We start from the raw sequence: 20,404 nt of genomic DNA, 5'->3' as shown, positions 1-20,404 counted from the left end.
TTCTATATCAAATCCACTTTATTTTGTTTTTCATGGAGTTATTTAGTTTTAATTATATGCACATATATAAATAATATAATCAACAGATAATTAAATGTTAGTAGTAGGCTCAGTAGTAGATTTAGTAAAAATACCCAGCCTTGAATCTAGAGATCTATGATCTATGATCTATCAGCTTGTTTTAGATAACATGCTCATACTTAGATCTAATATTAATTCATTTTAATAAACATCACATGAATTGTACTATTTTAGCTTGTTTTAATGACAGATTATTACTTTTAACTCACTTAGTTCTTTACTAAATTCACATTTGTGCTTTAGTTACCCCCTCCCCCCCCCCCCCCCAAATATTTGTCTAAAAATTACCATAATAACTAATTTTGCTGTAATATCTTGGCTAATGAAAGATAATATCTGCAAATTAAATACTTTCTCCGGGTCTGTATATATAAAATACAAAATTGTCAAAAAGATTATTGTAGTAATATAATTTTAATAGTTACATGAATTGCAACACAGGATTAAATATGTGTGTGTGTGTGTGTATATATATATAAAGTATCACAATAAAACTGAATGTACATTCATCACTATTCAAACCCACTCAAAATTCTAAAATATCCCTGATCTTATAAACTATGACAACAATCATTCAGCAACTCCTAGACTGCAACAAGAAATTTACAGATTTGATATTTGAAATAATATCAATCAAAGAGAGAGAGAGAGAGAGAGAGAGAGAGAGAGAGAGTTATTGTAGCTACTATCAATGTAGAAACACATTATAGGCATAATACTGTATTTAATCTCAAACACTGGCTGCGTAGAACAAAGCTTTGCATAGAGCTTTAAAAAAGAAGTTATTAAACACTATTAGCTAATAGTTTTCATATATAATAAAACAATATAACCTCAAACAATCCAAAAAGTAAAGCAAAACAGTCTTAGAAAAAAAAAAACTTGGTAACTACTCAATAGTGGGAAATGATTAAAATGTGAATGCAAACCAGAAAAAGATTGATAAAGCTTGACTATGTAATGGTTTTAACACTATGGTTCGTGTTCCTGTGGTTCCATGCTATAATTCCTGTGATGGTTTAATTAAGGTACTGGACAGAGTTTAAGGCATGATGCCTAAGCTCACAGATTCAATGAAATGCAAGAAGTCATTTATGAGAAGGGACACTCGTCATACACATCCACCCCCTGCTCCTCCTCAAATGTCACCTTGGCGTCGTCTGAATCCAACTAGGAAAGGATAAAACACCATGTTTGCAGTCACAAAACAGATAAGCACAGGAGACAGAGAGCTGTATATGTAGACAATACTATGACTCTTATAAATACAGTACACTTAGAACAAAATGAAGGAAATTATAAATCAAGTAGAAATAGAAAACTAAAATAGAAAAACTAAATTACATTCATTCAAATGGATCTGGCTTCCTGTATCTTACTTTTTGAATATGATAAATATACACTAATAACTTGTCTAGAACTATGCCTTTCCTCCATATAGGATTTCGCCGAGTTATTATCTTTTTTTGTGCGATTGTTTTTTTGTGTGATTGTTGCGGACAAAAATGCTTGAATGATTGAAATTGTTTTGCACGCTCTTTCGCAGTGATGCTTGTTGGTAAATTTTAGCTGTACTTCTGTTCAACACAAGTTAATCGAAGAGGACTTTGGCTGAATGCATGTTGTGATGACGTCATATGACACATCTTGGCTCAAATCTGCGGAAAATCTGCGTTCATTTAAAAAAATTTAAAAAACCAAGCAAGCTTCTCTGAATATTGCGTAGTTTGTTTGAATTTGTGTTAATTTCTGCTACTGCACAATCATGAAATCCTGGAGGGATTGATAACAGTCTACAATCTCTTCCACATTCGACATGAATTGTAATATACAGCAGAGTAACATTTTCTCTGCTCAATGTTCCATTGGGGAATACAAACTTTGCACTTAAAAGTATGTAAAGTGTAGATGTTAACGTCTCTGTCAGTCCTTATAACTTGCACATGACAGTAAGCCACTTACGCATTTCATCTCTTTGGTAGTAAAGAGGCGTCCAGATATGAGAATGCGCAGAGGGACGGTGAGAATGAGGATAAACGGCAGGGCCAGCGAAGCCCTGCTGGATTTCACTGCCCACAGGATACCCAAACTCACCAGCTGGATAAGGGTGAACAGGTGCATTCGCCAGGTTTTTACCTGAACAGTAAACAACAAGGAGAGAAATGATTTAGAAAACTATGAAATAAGTGAAAGGCTTGTTGTACTATCTTGAAATAATGTGCCAAACAGTGGAATGCATTATAATAACAATGAGCATTTGGTTTCCACAGAAAATTCCTTTCTAGTCTAAGCCTAGAGTTAATCTTTGACCAGAAAATGACACAACATCTTCAATAAAACTTGAACATGTTGTCTGGGACAGTAAACATAGATACCTCGTGGCAAATGAGTTGATAAGAGGATGTAATACTTTTGCACTATTGTCAAGTATTCAGCATAACATAACATTGTAATATTATTTACAATTATTTTCAGGCACAAATAATACAAAATAAAAGCATAAAGATGTTATCATACTTGAGTGGCATAGGGATTAGACGGGTGGTACTTTTTGGGCACGAAAAACAGCTGTATACGATCCCACATCTGAACACCACTTAGAGAGGTAACTCCCATATAGAGAAAGATGCCGAACAGAGCTGGCATGGGAATCAACTCCAGGATTTCCTTCATGAAGATTGATACACCTGGCAGAAACAGACAGACACAGACCATTTTTTCAGTACAAGTATGAGCACATGGTTTTTCTGTACTTGTCAGTACCAAAAGTGAAAATGAAATGAGTAACCAACAGTGCTGTGAAAAAGAATTTGCACCCATCCTGATTTCTTCTGTGTACAACTCATACTAAATTGTTTCAGGAATTAAAACAAAATCTAAGATAAAACAAAGGCAATGTTTTTAAATGCTAATGTTATTTATTGAAACCAAAAATAATTATCCAATACCAACTGGGCCTGTGTGAAAATGTATTTGCCCCTGTAGTTACTAGCTCCCCCAAATCTAGGAAACTGCATGCATAATAGGGTTCAGCTGGACTAGACACAATCAGGCCTGATTACTGCAAACCCTGGTAAAGCAAATCAACACTTAAATAGAACTTTTTCAAAGCATAAAGTTGGTTAAAATGTCATACAAGTGACACACTATGCCAAAGTTGAATAAAATTCCAGAAATGATGAGGAAGAAGTTGATTGCAATACATCAGTCTGGGAAGGTTTACAAAGCTATTTCAAAGGCTCTGGGACTCCAAAGAACCACAGTGAGAGCCATTATCTTCAAATGGAAAAACTCTGTACAGTACCGAACCTTCCCAGAAGTGGCCAACCTTCCAAAATTCCTCCAAGAGCACAGCAACTACTCATCCAGGAAGTCACAAAAGAGCCAAGGATAACATCAAAGGACCTACAGGCCTAACTTGCATCAGTAAAGGTCACTGTTCATGACTCCACTATCAGAAAGACACTGGGCAAAAATGGCTTCCATGGAAGTGTGGAGAGGTGAAAACCACTGCTAACCCAGAAGAACATTAAGGCTAGTCTGAATTTTGCCAAAACACACCTTGATGATCCTAAAACCTTTTAGGAAAATGTTCTGTAGATTTATGAATCAAAAGTGGAACTGTTTCAAAGTCTGTAAAGTCTTCAGTCTTAAGAAACTCAAATGCAACTGAATTATGCAGCAAGAGAATGACCCAAAGCATAAGAGTAAGTCCACCTCTGAATGGCTCAAAAAAAGCAAAATAAAAGTTTTAGAGTGGCATCATCAAAGTCCTGACTTGAACCAATTAAGATGCTGTTGCAGTCACCTTAAATGGCAGTTCATGCTTGAAAACCCTCCAATGTGGCTGAACTAAAGCAGTTCTGTAAAGAAGAGTGGGCCAAAATTCCATCACTACCCTCTGAAAGACTGATCTCCAGTTATCAGAAGCGTTTGGTTGCAGTTATTGCTGCTAAAGGTGGCACAATTAGATTTTAAGTTTAAGGGGGCAATTAGTTTTTCACATGGGTGATAGGTGTTGGATAACTTTTTTTTGGTTCAATGAAAAAAAAATTGTATTGTATGTTTACTCAGGTTGCCTTTGTTTTATGTTGTATTTCATTTGAAGATCTAAAAGTATTTAGTTTGAGTTATACAAAAACAGAAGAAATCAGGATGGGGCAAATACCTTTTCATGGAACTCTTCATAGTTTTAAGCAATTGGAAATCTGGAACATTTTATTTAACTCTGTTTATGTTGTGCTGCTAGCAATGAACTCCATCCATCCATCCATCCATTCATCCATTTTCTGTATTGCTTTTCCTACACAGGGAGCCTGGAACCTATCCCAGGGGACTTAGGGCACAAGGCAGGGGACACCCTGGACAGTGTGCCAACCCATCGCAGGGCACAATCGTGCACACATTCACACCCATTCACACACGACGGACAATTTGGAAATGCCAATCAGCCTACAGTGTTTGTCTTTGGACTGGGGGAGGAAACCGGAGTACCCAGAGGAAACCCCCAAAGCACAAGGAGAACATGCACACTATGCGCACACAGGGCAGAGCTGGAAAGTGAACCCTCAACCCTGGAGGTGCGAGGCAAACATGCTAACCACTAAGCCACCATGCCCCCCAGCAATGAACTCCTCCTACTGAATTTTTTTAAGGATGTTTAAACAGTGTTGCAAGAACTTTACATTAAAAATTAAAGTATGATGACATTACTGCACCATGACTCTCAAGCAAAGTATAGACACTGGTGAGCAAAGGGAAAGGAAGCTTCTCTGTGTCAATGCTCAGTGCTCGCAGAACTGAAGTGCTTGCCCATATCAATCATCGTATGTACATTTTTTTTCTCTGCATGCTCACTTCACTGCTTATTTCATGCAAGTACAGTTGTGTGCTCGCAATACCCAGCACACTTTGCACTTGTTATTAATGACCACGTTTGCTGATAATGCTGTGTGCACTCGGATTCATTGCTCTTGCACTCTGTATTAAAGATACAGTTTAAATGACATAAGATGTTATATCAGATCATTTTATTAGATACTGTAAGAAGATGCTGTAGTATATCTTCTTGGTATTTCTACAGAGCACAGTTTGCAGTCTGCTTTGCTTTGATTGCTATCATTAACAGTGATATATCGTTGTCCAGATTGCTGTCATTTAATGTTGTCTGTTCATTAGTGTGACAACATACACTAGGCTTACTTCACGTAATATCATATGGATGTATCGAATCCAAATGGATTAGATGTTGATATCAAAACATTTTGTGAGTATGAGTAAATGAGCATGATATTAGCACCAATAGTATTAACCTTAGCCCACAGATTTTATGTAGAAGAAAAATGTATAATGTATTTAGGAAAGAATAATAATAAAAACACACACAGTGCAGCATCAATCCAATACTCACCTACTAAAACAGCCACGATAATTCCACTAATCCTCTGCTCCAGCACCTTACTGATCTCTGGTTTAGGGCCTTTGGACATGACGGTGAGGGCATTGGCATGGGTGACAGATCGCACCGTTGCAGCACTAAGCCAGGGTAAACCAAAAAGGGAAGCAATTCCACCCATCACCACAATGAGGAGCAAATCAAAATGGAAACCAGAGCCCTTCACCATCTTCCTCTCTGGTTTACTTACAATCAGCCTGCAAGGTTGGGAAGATACATTCAGTTCCAGTATAATATGTTGTAGAGCAACTTATCAAGTAAAACATGGTGAAGATAGACTTTGATGCTATTATCCATGTGAACTGTAGTGCACAAACACCACTGTACATAAAATCACACTTTTTGTTCACTTGATGTTCATGATTAAGGTCCATGCAATGTTTTATCCCACGAGTTGATCTTGTTGCCAATTAGCATTGAGTTGGAAGAGAGAAGCATATTATATATATATATATATATATATATATATATATATATATATATATATATATAAAATATTTCCTACACAGTAACACTAACAAGTCACATGACACCGGGGAGGGAAAATGGCTAATTGGGCCCAATTTGGACATTTTCACTTAGGGGTGTACTCACTTTTGTTGCCAGCGGTGTAGACATTAATGGCTGTGTGTTGAGTTATTTTGAGGGGACAGCAAATTTACACTGTTACACAAGCTGTACACTCACTACTTTACATTGTAGCAAAGTATCATTTCTTCAGTGTTGTCACATGAAAAGATATAATCAAATATTTACAAAAATGTGAGGGGTGTACTCACTTTTGTGAGATACTGTATATATATATATAGAGAGAGAGAGATTTTTTTTCCTGCTACCTTAAATGTTTTCTTTAAAAAAAAAAAAAAATGTTTCAACTGCCATCGAACATTTCCCACACACTAGCTAGTTCTATTCTATTGCATCACCATCAATCAGGGAACAAAGGGCCAATGCATATTTTGAGACATATTCAGCACTTGGAGGTAAGAGGTAAGTTCCATTTATCATGTACATGATTCCAACTCTGCCCTCTGTCACTTGATTCAACTAATCATCTAATTAACAAGACTAAATGAATTGGAAATGGATAAAAAAAAAACACCAATATGTGCAGGGTGGGGGGCGCTCCAGATTGATTCACTGATACTGGGCGTTACTCCAGCGGTAATCAAGAGTGGAAAGAGAGAGAGAGAGAGTAATGTCATGCTTCCCATCCAGAGAAGAGGGCTGATTATGTTATAGTTGAACTTTTAGCCACAGATAGCTGTGTTGAATGTTTTTCTGCCACTCGAGAGCTACTAACTATTTTTTATACAAGAAGCTACTCACGTCGTGATCTGGGACTCGAGGAAGATGAGAATGAAAACCAGTAAAGCAGGAATGGCACTGGCAAATATTAGCCAAATGGGGAATCTGTTCTGTAATCCCATCGGTGTGATAAACCAGCCTCTGGCAGCTGGGTTGGTCACATCCAGACCATCCGGGACCTTCAATTTCTTAAGGTGGTTGAAAGAAAATAAACAAATATTACAACAGATATAACCACACTGATGCAATTGTTTATCATTTTATTTTGATTAAAATAAATAAATGAAAATTCCTTATAGTTCAATAATGTAGATGTGTAATGATTATTTATTGTACTTGCAAAAAAGTCATATGCAATACTGAGATTCTGAACTGTGCAAAAGTCTTAGGGGCATGTAAAGACAATTGAAACTCAATACCAAAGGCATCAACAGGGATACCTCTGCCACCAGCAAGTCTAGTCCTTTCCGACATTTCAGACACCTTGTGGTGACCCTGACCCTGTTTGGATCAATTCCAAAATGTAATCAGTTCCTCTGCTGGTTACGATGATAATATAATTTCACTGACAGACGCATGATAGATGGACACACAGACAAACCCGAATACCTAATGCACTGCAATACAATGCAATTTATTTTAAAATATTCCAAATAAATCTATATATACAGGTGCATCTCAAAAAATTATAATATCATGGGAAAAGTTCGTTTTTCCCCGTAATTTAATTCAAAAAGTGAATTATATATAATATAATTCATATAGTCTACATTTAATACAAATAAAGTGAAATATTTCAAGCCTTGATGATTGTGGCTTACAGCTCCTGGAAATGAGATACTGGAAAAATCCAGTATCTCAAAAATATTAGAATAACGAATTTATAATACAACAATGTCGACCTGAGAAGAGCTCAAAGCAATCTGGGCTATCTATCAAAGCATCTATCTGTCAAAGCAACCTGGGCTTCCAGAACACCTCAGCAGTGCCACAGGCTGATTGCCTCCATGCCACACCGCATTGATGCAGTAATTTGTGCAAAAGGAGCACTGACCAAGTACTGAGTGCATGAATTAACATACTTTTCAACTGTATTATGAATTATTTATTCTAATATTTTGAGATATTGGATGTTTGATTTCCATGAGCTGTAAGCCATAATCATCAAGATTAAAACAAAAAAGGCTTGAACTATTTCACTTTGTGCGTAATGAATCTAGAATATATAAAAGTTACACTTTTTGAATAAAATTATGGAAAAAAAAAACTTTTCCACGATATAAAATTTTTTTGAGATGCGCTTGTGTGTGTGTGTGTGTGTGTGTGTGTGTGTGTGTATACACTCACTACTTTACATTGTAGCAAAGTGTCATTACTTCAGTGTTGTCACATGAAAAGATATAATCAAATATTTACAAAAATGTGAGGGGTGTACTCACTTTTGTGAGATACTGTAGATATATATATATATATATATATATATATATATATATATATATATATATATATATATAATATGTTTAAATATAAGATATAAAATCAACATTCAAGACAAAAGTTTTGAATTAAAATGAATGGGATTTTTGCACAGTCCTGTATGTCTGGCTCAAAAAACCTTATTTTCCATTAATTAGTCTGAACATGACATGTTTATTCCTGAAACTATCCACTATCGCAGTGGGAATATTTAGAATATACTGTACAGTATATAAACATACATTTCCTGATTTTACATTAATGTCTCTAAGAACTATGGTTTTCCTTACCTGTGTGTAAACATCCTTAATACTGATGTCTACCGTAACCATGAGTAGGAGGGCAATGGGCACACCAAAATCTCCAATCATGCGGCGAATCTGGGGAAAGGCAGTGATTCAGTGAAACAGGAATGATAAATTTATTAGCATTCTCTGACTAACACAAACACAACATCTGTAGAAGGTCTGTCTTGAAGTTAAACAGGATGAAGGTATGTGTACTCACTACATTAACTTAAAATGAGTGTAAATTGAGTAAAAACCTTTGGAAAATTTGGACATCAAACATAGTTTTTTTCACTGTAATGATCACTGTAATGATTTTATATATGACACCACGTACAGGGCCTGGGAGGAAGATGCTGTTCTTGAAATGACGGAAGAAGTAGGCAATGAAGAAGCAGCCCAACATCAAGCACATAGAGAGCAGGGCAGTGTTGGGGTGTCCATTGACACTATGGCAATTTGTGTCTTTGGCATCCGTAGTGGCATTCGTGTTGTTGGCAACCGTGGCATTCGTGTTGTTGCTCATCCTCAGAGGGTGTTCACAGAAAATCTACACCGAGGAATAGGAAAGACTAAAGAGTAGAGCTGACAACTGATAGTCAGTGAAAGAAATGTTCAATCTAAACAGAATGAAAATGGATATGACATGCTAATTGTTGGCTGTGAGCTACCATTCACTATTAGTATTGTAAATTAGTTTAAAATATGTAAGGTTTGAAAGGTGTTGAAGCATTTCTATTAAAGTATATTAAAGTCTATTAAAGTTCTATTAAAACATCTGTTGATTATATAAAGATATCAGCAGATGGCAGAAGTTAGTTGAAGCTTTTAAACTTTTGCAAACCACAAGTTCAAGCAATTATAGCCCCTCCCTTTAATGTGCTAGTGCTCATGCCAACAACACAAATAAATAGTATTCAGTGTGTACATGAAGGATGAGTTTAAGTTACAAAGAGGTTAATATGCCATTTTTTGCAGTGAAGGCATGCACACACCTAATTTTTTCAAGATTTCTGAATACGGTTGAATAAAGGTTCTTAAAGGGTTTGGCTGCCTAAATAGGTCATGACTAGAACCACTCATAGGGTTATACATAGAATATTTAAAGATAAAAGAATACTTAAAGTTTCTAGATTTAGTCCTTTTTTCTAACAATATATTGACTCCTCTATGTCCTTATTGGTTGGATGTTGGTGGTCCACATGTTTTTCTCCTATTTACAGAACTTGATGCACCATGCAGACATTGCAGGTCTTTTATCAAAGCAAAAATACTTTTAAAAAAGTGTTCTGAATTAAAAATCACAGAATACCTTTTAATCTTTGTGTTTACCTTGTAAAGCTTGTAAAAAGTTTCATAGATGAAAATGATGGAGATGAGGATGGAGAAGATCTCTTGGGTAAAACGAGAGATGAAGCGGACGAGGAAACTAGCCTCTGCTGCTACCACAATCAACACAATGATGATCAGCCACATTCCAACCCATACACGACCCACAATGTAGTCGAAGTTATACGAACGCGAGAACTGACAGATGGACAGACACAAACAGGACAACATTTAATGACTTCATTTCATCTGGTTTAGGAATCACATCCAGAGATTATCTAGGCAGACCTATAAAAAATGTCACCCTTTCACATCATGAAAATAAATAGACCACTTGCTGTACACTTTTAAGGGTTCCCCCAGATGGAAAAACATTGGAAAGATTTACAGTTCTGTATTGAAACATTTTCCTATGAATATCACTAAATATATTGTCAACTTACATACTCTATGTGCTATCACAGACATGTGATACATGTATACAAAGTAATACATTTAACTGTAAAAGTCTTCATTTGTCTTTTGCAAGTGAAGATATATATATATATATATATATATATATATATATATATATATATATATATATATATATATATATATAGATCGTATTCCACAATAAACGACACAATAAGTAAGTTTTATATCTCACTCAGGCCTACTTCAAAGAACGCCTCTTCAAACACTAGCAGTGGCCCACTGAAGCCGATGACCAGCACAGGTTGGGCGGCGAGTAGGCAGAAAATGATTCCCTGTATACTAGTGGAGATCATCAGCTCTGACACTCCCATCCATTTATTTGTCTTATCCGCTAAGAACAGCAGAGAGAAAGTGAGAAGCAGTCGTGAATTAAGGTACATATCCAGAATAAACAAGGTTTACGAGGATAGGATACTCACACAAAAGTCCTCCAAAGGTGATAGCAGGAGAAAGGGCAGCAAAATAGATAAAAATTATGGCAGAAAACACCTGAAGATTTAAACTATCGGTGAAGTCACTCAGGTAATGTCGGTAACGGCGCTTGATGTCCTTGACCATTCCACCAAATGGATATCCAGTTCGAGCCAATGGATCATCATGTGGCTGCTCAGGTTCTGCTAATGTACATAAAGGATGACTTTTTTTAATTAAAGTGATAAACAAACATAATGCTAAACTTCCATAAGAAAATGCTTTTTTTTATGTTGACATTGAATCAGCTCCATTTTTCTATAGCTTCCAACAAATCACTCTAAAAGAAACTGCAAAATTGATCTCAGATCAGCCCAATAGATAAGCATCTACCAAAGTTCCTAAGACCTAACCTTTAGGTTTTGAAAATTGGATTCGGGTGTCAGCAGGGCGGAGTCGTTCACGTAACATCTTCTTTTGGAAGCGGATGATTGGCTGGAGCATGGTCTCGCTCTGGATCTCAGTGGGCGGGATCAGAATGCTGCAGTCCATGAAGTCAGCAATGGCACTGGTCAGCTCTTTTTCATTATCGGCAAGATAGGCCTCCAAGCTGAAGACCTTTTGATGAGAGACAGATATGGAGATGAGAGTAAAGACCAAGTAAAACTTATTCTCATATATGAAGAGATGGGAACTTGATCATAGCCGTAGATTTTCCTAATTGTTGCTCAATTCTATATTTTGCCCCCAACCTTCAAAACTCTTTTGTTCTTTGTTTTATTCAGTACTTACAATGCATAATAACTAACCTGAGATGAAACCTATGTTTTGACCAGGCCAGGGAGAACTTCCTAGTAGTGTGTTTGCTTCACGCTTACATTACTTAGTGTTTAATAATGTTTCTTAACCACTTCCTCTCTTACCCAGTCAGCCAGGAGTGTACCCATGGCTCGTCCGCTCTCGTGGAAATCTATGCCACTCTCGGTTGGGCCTACCAGGGCAAATATAAAACGCACAGGCACAGAAGCCTCTATAATCCCGTCCATCACCACGGAATCTTGCAGTCGCACAAATGCCGCGACCGGCTTCTGCAGAAAGTCCACCGCACCTATACACAGTCATAAAGTAAGAGATATTCTACATGCAAAGATGTTTTGGATAGTTGTCCAGTGTTTGTGTTTATTAAAAATGTGTAGTAAATTATCCTTCATCCTCACCTGATAGCACAATGGATGCCTCTATATTATCAGATGTGTCTCTCTGATTGAGAAGAATTGAGAGCAGAATCAGTGAAAGAGACTGATAAGTTATTACAAGAAAATGTTGTCTACATATATATATATATATATATATATATATATATATATATATATATATAGAGAGAGAGAGAGAGAGAGAGAGAGAGAGAGAGAGAGATAGATAGATAGTTAGACAGACAGACAGATAGATAGATAGATAGATAGATAGATAGTGCCCTCCACTAATATTGGCATTCTTGGTAAATTCCTGGTAAATATGAGCAAAGTAAGCTGTGAAAAATTGTCTTTATTATTTATCTTTTTGATCTTTTGTTTAAAAAAAATCAATAAGTCCAGTATTTAGGTGTATGTATGCATGGGATACGTCTAATAACAGATAGACAATTGGTTAGAAAATACCTGTTTGGTGACAGAGAAAGTCTGCATCTCAATGCCTGCTGAGGTAACCTGTATGGCATCTGTCTGACTGTGAACCACCAACAAAGTAAAAGTAAGTTAGTTCTCATGGGTAGTGACCACCTCCCCAATGGAAGTGAGTTAAACTAATGTTAAGAAGTCTTTGGCCTATGGTCCAGACAAGCTCTCATTAGACACTGGACTAACAACACTAACATCTTGTTGGTTCATGCACATATATATGTGTTTTACCTGCGCTTCTCTAACAGTGCCTTCAGCAAAGTCTCCCGATCTGAGGCCTGAATCTCATTCTTTTCAAGAAGTTCATCTACTATCTTCTCAGCAATGACTGTGAAGTCATTTTCCTCCAGGTCCAATAGTACTGCCGCTGCAGACATCCAAGCCAAACAAGGTGTTATTTAAATTCTCAATGGGAACAATTATATAACTGTGGGTTTATTTTAAATTCTGCGAGAGAACAGGTTCTACAAAAAGATCTAACAGTGGATATTACTAATTTGGTCTGATGGAGACAGTTTTACACTCTTAAAAAATGTTTTACAAGCTTCTCAAATGTTCCAGAAACCAAATAGTAACATTTGTAAAACTCATATGTTCTTGGTAGTTGCCAATGAGTTCTTTTTTGGATATTTCAAAACATCATGGCTTTAGGCAAAACCCACACACAAAGTAGGAAAATATGAATAGTAGCATTTCCTGTGACATTCTATTTATCATACAAATTTCCTCTTAAATATCCTCGAATCTCACCTTTGCTCATGACCCTACGGAGCTGAATAAGGCTTCTGAAGGTGAGGCAGGAAATGTGTGAGGACCCCCATGTCCCAGTGGTTGGATTGAACGTTTCCTCATACCCCACCCAGCGACCAGTCTCCTGCCATTTTCCATCCAACAGCTCGTTCACCTCCACATATGACTGATACACACAGACACTGAGTCACATGATGGACCTCAGTCAATGGTGTGGAGCATGTGATGTTGTGGGGTTTGAGTGGAATGAGTTGATGTGTACTGAGAATGTGCTTACCTGAGCATCACCTCTGGTTGTGGCGTTGGTGTTGGTGTTCCAGGCCACTGTATCACAAGACACATGAGATAAGACGTGATCGTGACATAATGTTAAGACACATGATGAGGTGATGTTATTGCGAGATAATGATTAAGACTTTGTCAGTAATTTGAATGGCTTTATTGTGTGGTGGAAATTTCATGTATTAGAATGAAATGATTTTAAATATATTCAAGAATATACTTTGGTTACCTACAAGGTTACATCTATGCTTAAATATAAGCCAAAATCTACTATGTTGTGAGCTGCATAATATGCTGTAATATTCCTTCCTCTACACTGTAGATAGCCAACATAAGTGCATTGCATAAGTATTCACTCTTACTTGAACTTTGAAGTGTTATGAAATGAACTAGAAATGAAATGGACTTAACTAGGATTATATGAGACTGTACATATAATAACCCCTAATACTGAAGTGAGGTAAAAAATAAATAAATAAATAAATAAATAAATCAATACAGTTTGCAAAAATATTTACTAATAAAAAATATTGTACATATTGTAAATATTGTGATTGCATAGATATTCACCCCTGCTGTTGTTGTGAAATCCCCAAATTAATTCTGGTGCAAACGCTGATTGATAGAACATCATCCCAGAACTTCTTTTGATAGCTCCTTGGTCTTCATAAAGTTATTGTTTAGGTATGATCTCTAACAATCTCTCAGGCCTTCAAGAAAAGGTGTATTTGTTTTGAGATAATGTGACACTCTGCTGTATCTGCACACAACTTGACTCCATTCAATTCAGTTAAACGACTTCTATTAGTAACTGCACCAGGACAGATTTAGGGGTTTCACAGCAATAGAGGTGAATATTTATACAGTCTCAACTTTTTTTTTTTTTTTTAACATATTTTTTATTTGTAAATAATTTTGCAAAATGTATTAATCCCCCCCAGCCACCCCACATCAATATTATGGTCTGTTTTCTGTGGATTCATGGCCTATAATCCCAAACAAGTCCGTTTCAGTTTCAGGTTTCAGACAAAAATACACACTACACAATATTGAAAGGTTTAAGGAGGGTGTGTAATTATGCAAGCCACTGGATACTTGTAGTAAGCACAGAACTTGTGTGTGTGTGTGTGTGTGTGTGTGTGTGTGTGTGTGTGTGTGTGTGAAGTTTATGTGAGTTGTAGTTACCATCTGGGTGTGTGCTGATGATGTAGCTCTCAGGAGGTTGCCCCTCCTGCTGCTCCTGTCTCTTCTGCTCCAAGTCATAACTCCCTGTATGTTCAGGAAGAGTCCTACAGGGGGCGACAGAGAGCCCAGACTGAAAAATGACACTCAGGACTGAGTCCCACTGCACAACACTTCGAGATTCACTCTTTGGTCTCACCAGAGCTTACGTATGATAGGCCAGGCTGCGCTCTGTCCTCTTTTTATCATCCTAAAACATGAACAGTAATGCTTACTCTATAATCAGGGAGTTTAGGGCCATGCTAGACCAGAGTTTTAGAGTAGTTTTAGAGTACTTTACACATCCTGGTGCAACCACACATCAATGGATAGCAGGGCACATGCAATTTGGTTCTAGGAGATAAGATGAACGAGCCACTCAAGGTACTGAGGCCTCTTTTATCAGAAGGCAGGTCTATTTCTCACCAGCAGAGGGCGCAGGTTTATTGAACATTTCTGCCGCACGAGCATGTGTTGTATGCAGTTAATGATTAATGGAACATCGTGATAAATCAAATATTATTATTACTAATGGGATGGGATTTAAAGATGTCTTCGTTTAATGAAATTACATTAATTCAATTTGTGGAGTTGGACATTTCCAAGAAACAGCTTCACGGGTTTGATATTTGAAAACGGACGTTGTGTGATATTAAAAAACAACAACAACACAATAATAGTTATAGATATAATAAGAGAAATAGCAATAGGAATATCAATGTTTTTGCTTGCATAAGATTATTCATCATAGTTTTGTCATGGTTACAGCCTGTTCCTTTGTTGGGAAAAGTCTCATGATAAATAATATCCCAATATGACTTCCAGTACTTTTATTTAGCCGATGTTTCTTAACCAAAATAAGTGAATGCATGATTAAGCAAACAAACATATACTGTATAATTCATTTTGAAATAAATCGCAACATTTACTGCAATATTTGTTTTATTTATTTTCACACACACACACACACACACACACACACAAACACACACAAACACACACAAATTCTAGAGGGAGGTCTGTGTGTGTGTGTGTGTGTGTGTGTGTGTGTGTGTGTGTGTGTGTGTGTCTGTGCGATGTGTGTCCATGGGTGTACATGTGTGTGATACTCACATGCTGAGTGGTGAGGCTGGAGGTGAATCAGCGTCTTCAAAGGACATGTCATTGTCCTGAGAGGACAGAAGAGAGACAGGGTGTATGTGTTATGACAGCTAGAACCAACCATTTATTATTGTATATAGTAGTGCATTAGGTATTGATGCTTTGCTCACCCCTGCAAAATTTAGAACAGCTTCCATCAGTAGGGTCTGTGCTCTGCCTTCTGTATATTTTTCCCCCCAAACTCAGAAAACGTTACACAGAACCTATTCATATAGACATAAACACACAAAATATGAGCAATAGTAATATCCAGTTCCCAAACAAATGCTGTTTCAATAACATACTGGCATGGTCTATGTAATATCAATCTAGCCCAATTTATTCTTTTGCACTGCATCTCCACATCAGATAAATAAAACACTACACTATAAGATATGCCATTTGTGTGTTATTTGACATATTATGGAACAAGTTTAAGAATATTGTTTCACAGGCTTGTCAGTTCTATATAGGCGAAGCACATATTCTTATCAGTTTTCTGTAAAATGTCCCCGCCTTTGTCTCTGTCTCTCTGTCACGCCTGCTTGTGCAGGCTCTCCTGCATGCACTCTCATACAAGTGGGTTATTTGTTAGACCATGTTTCCTCAGTTACACAGGATCCACTGCCCTGCCCTGCCCTGCCGCTAACACATCTGAACTAGACTAGAAAGGGCTTGATAATGTGGAGTGTCAGGTGTGTTAGAATGCTAAAACTTGACCCTGTAGAAAAAGCAATGAATCATCAGGACCGGAGCTGAGAAGTCCTGTGTTAGACAAGTGTTTCTGCTGAGATGGGATCTTACAGGGAATGTGCTCTTGTCTGATAAGCCCTGCTATCAGTAGTCACCAGTCATCAATGTGCACACAATTTGCCTAAAAATCTACTCACTGTAGCAGAACGTAATGGGCCACATTACACTTAGTCCAAAAAAACTATTCCTCTCATTTATAGGCATTTAAAACAAATTCAATACAATACAATTTTATTACAATTGTACACAATAGACTAGAATACAATTTAAATCTAAAGAATATTTTAGAATGAATTGTAAAACCGTATTTTTTATTATATTACATTATATTACAAGTTCTTATTACATACATTTTCTTGCTAATGATTAGTGTTTATTGCTATATGTTGTGCCCTAGTGGCAGAGACTAGCTCTTTTTTTTTATGTCAATTATGATTTCTAAATTTAGTTGATGCTAAATTCAGATTAATTCTAGCTGGTCTTGACTGGCTCTGTACTGGCCGGTCCTGGCCTGTGGGCTGTGTATTTGACACCTCTATGCTAAACTGCACTACATCTTTTTATTGCATTGGTACTCTCAAAGTTACACTGTACCAGTATTATATATTTGTATTGTACATTAGACACATTTAATATACAACGTTTCCGTAAGGTCTAATTATATACTTTAAATGAGTGTACCACCCTTGTGATCCTTTTTCATAAGAGATCATTTGAGCAAAACTTCAGAAAAAGAAAAAAAATGATTCTACTAGAACTCAATCACAAAGTATGGCATTTTATTGAGTTGTCTGAGGGTGTGTTCTGTGGCTCACAAATGTGTCAGTCATTGCTCAGACCACCATTACGTTGCCCACACTCCTCACTTCATAAGCCTATGGTAGCTTACAGTTAAATTGTACAGTTAAAATCATCTAGAGTGATTAGTACACAGTATGTTTATTACGTTGAAATAGTTATCATAGTATCATAGTAATCACAGCTCTTGCTGTGTTACATGTCTTTTATTTCCCCTCGTTTTAATTTACAGTTCCTTAGTAGCCATGTTGGTTCCATCCATTATATCTTATAAGTCCCTCCCTTTCTGTGGTGCATAATGGGACAGTTTAGAACAAAATTGTCTATTGCTAATTGATTCATTTGTTTGACAAATATTGCACATATTTTTACTGTACTATGATTGAGCATATTTCATTATAGTTTACATTACATAGCAGAAGCTACAAGCGGTCAACTGCTCGCCAGCTTCTCTCTTTTCATGGTAAAAAAAAAATCAGCTTATTATGTGAAACCGGAAAGTCCTCTGTCCTGAAGACTCTGCTATGTTGGAAAACTTACTGACTGTTACACAGCGCTAACACTGAAGACTCCTCCCATAAATGTTAAGTAAACGTATCCTTACAAACAACTTCACCGTATCAAAGATGAAACGTTTTTCTTTGTTAAACAAGAACACATTTTTAAATTCATAATTCATATTATTTGGAGCATATCATATTATTATTATTATTATTATTATTATTATTATTATTATTATTAGTCTCATCCTATTTAGAATGTCTGCCATGCAAGTTCTTATATCTGTCTTATTATTATCGAAATGATCAGACATATCAGAATGAGTGCATTAATATAACCCTGTGATTTGTAGTGCAGCTGACACTACATCTGAGCTGCTGTTACAGAAAGACGAACACTTTCTGACCAACCAGAACTCAACAGCACTGTGGTATAATGTAATTTAATATATCATAACCCTGTTTTCTTTTTTTGTACATTTAGTAGCTACTTTGCATACTTTATATAATGAGGGTTGAAATTGTGCGCAGAATAGCACAGCAAAAAGAAAATTTGGGTCTTGTTGCATATTAGTTGTGATGCTGCAAGTTTAGAGCGGGAGGCACGATTGTGTTTCACTTAAAGCATCAGAATGGCCTGTGTCAGCCTTGTCTGTAGGACAAACCTTCACAGATATGGGAATTATCATACACATGCCAGAATGTTGCACACCCATGCACACCCAAAATGTTAAAACTGGCATCCAGTGCAAATGTTAACGTCCTTTAATGTGAAAGAGATTCTGCATCAGTTTAATGTTGAATTAATACACCTAGTTAATTATTTAATAAAGAAATACTAATGCACTTTAAAATAGATTTTTTTTTCTATTTATTTTCTTTTAAGTTGAGGTTTGCTGGCATTTTTGGGTTGAGTACAAATGTTCAGGCTTAAACTGATATTTAGCTCAAATAATCAAATCTAGCACAAATGACTTGTCTGGCCATGGCGAATAAAATTCATGTTAAATGCATGTGTTTATGATGCACTCTTAAACAAGAAACAAGCTCCTCAGGGGTTATTTGAATAGCGAAGGGTTCTTAGCTTCCTAAATTGGTTCTACTCTGAAATGAAGCCCTGTTCTACATAGGACCTTTAAGGGTTTCTCCAAATGGAAGAACCCTTTAATGTGGTAGAAAGAATTTTTTATTGTAAGACTGCAATAATTTTAACATTATTTCTGTCCCTTTTTTTTTTTTTTTTTTTAAATCTCATGGCCTGATCCAATGCAAAATTTGTATGAATTCTATATGGGTTTTTATAGAAATAAAATGCATTTGTTAATAAATAAACAAAGTTATTGTTTTACATGGCTTGTGCAAATTCTTACTGTGTTGGATGCTGACCTGTAAATTTTTAATGCATGACATTTTCAAGACATTAATGTACACAAATTTCACATTCATAGCAATAGATGAAGTTAACATGTCGTATATAGAGGGACACACCCTTACCTGGATCCAGGTGTTTCTGGAGGTTCTTTAAGCCTTGAAGTGTGGAGATCCGCAGCTGTGCTGTGAAACCCGTTGTCTTCCACGACGGGAGTAAGCACACAGGGGGTGTACGAAAGATAGACAGATCAAAAAAGTAGAGTGATGGTACAAAGGGAAACACCCATTCTGACACCATAGCAGAGTCACGTAAAGTGGGATGAAGCACAAACTGACGTCTTGCCACCCCCCTCACCCCCCACCCCTTGCTGAGCACCCAGTGTGGCAGAAGGGTGATAAGCACCCACTGCACGGAGTGTGTTATTGATAAAGGCCAGTTTACAGCAGGGATACCCCAAACTTGCTAGCATAATATTGCTCCCCAGCTGTCATCGACAGTGGTCAAGTCAAAGTATTCAAGTTTGGTAGAGATATAGAGAGGTAGAGGCAGTAAAACAGGAGACCCTGGTGTTTGAGAGGTGTGAAGACTGACTAATGATAATAGTAGAGTCTTGTAATCAGCATGAAAGCATCTGGTATTTTAACGTCAACTTGTTTACTGGTTGGGGATTCCCTTTTCAGAGGGTTTCCCCTTCGTGGTCCTTCTCTGATCAGTTTGATATATAGTTTTTTTTTTCCACTGAGTCATTCATATTTGTAATGATGCTGCCAAAGAGCTGCTTGGGTTCATGTTTCTTGCAGGGCATCATGACATTAGTGACTAAAAGATATCTGTAAGTAAACATGATGGGTATGAGGTAGCAAAATGATTCTGTTGTACAAAATGTTGCATTGTAAATTGTACATTTTGAAGGCCAAGGCCAGTTTACAATCCAAAGAAATCCAATGCCCTGCAACATTATTAACCCTGTTGGTCTTTTTCACATTTTGCACATTTTTCACAAGTTACAACCTGGATTTGAAGAAGCTTTACTTAGAATTTTAGGTCACTGATCTACACAAAATAGCTCATAATGTTTTAAAATGTAT

The 20,404-nt window shown here is 36.7% G+C and overlaps 1 protein-coding gene across 3 annotated transcripts; it reads right to left on the bottom strand.

Annotated features, from left to right (window-relative positions):
• Positions 1 to 476: 476 nt before the first annotated feature.
• slc4a1a (solute carrier family 4 member 1a (Diego blood group)) lies at positions 477 to 19,638 on the bottom strand. 3 transcript variants are annotated; one of them, XM_053614313.1, is made up of 21 exons: positions 19,439 to 19,633; positions 16,025 to 16,117; positions 15,867 to 15,922; positions 14,718 to 14,821; positions 13,528 to 13,574; positions 13,251 to 13,416; positions 12,732 to 12,867; positions 12,483 to 12,549; positions 12,042 to 12,084; positions 11,748 to 11,932; positions 11,238 to 11,442; positions 10,833 to 11,027; positions 10,596 to 10,744; positions 9,940 to 10,134; positions 8,945 to 9,157; positions 8,611 to 8,700; positions 6,866 to 7,032; positions 5,492 to 5,733; positions 2,599 to 2,768; positions 2,044 to 2,217; positions 477 to 1,251 (listed from the first exon to the last, which is right to left on the bottom strand). In XM_053614313.1, exons 2-21 carry the CDS (start codon positions 16,049 to 16,051, stop codon positions 1,174 to 1,176), a joined length of 2,709 nt encoding a protein of 902 aa, XP_053470288.1. In that variant the 5' UTR covers positions 16,052 to 16,117; positions 19,439 to 19,633; the 3' UTR covers positions 477 to 1,173. The 3 variants fall into 3 exon arrangements, with proteins under 3 accessions (XP_053470288.1, XP_053470278.1, XP_053470296.1); XM_053614303.1 differs by having other exon boundaries at positions 10,833 to 11,030; positions 19,439 to 19,630; XM_053614321.1 differs by lacking the exon at positions 8,945 to 9,157 and having other exon boundaries at positions 10,833 to 11,030; positions 19,439 to 19,638.
• Between the last annotated feature and the right edge of the window lie 766 nt (positions 19,639 to 20,404).

This window comes from Ictalurus furcatus, chromosome 2, assembly GCF_023375685.1.
Source record: "Ictalurus furcatus strain D&B chromosome 2, Billie_1.0, whole genome shotgun sequence".
Taxonomy (NCBI): domain Eukaryota; kingdom Metazoa; phylum Chordata; class Actinopteri; order Siluriformes; family Ictaluridae; genus Ictalurus; species Ictalurus furcatus.
The sequence above is the reverse complement of the archived record's forward strand: the minus strand, read 5'-3'. Positions and strand labels throughout refer to the sequence as shown.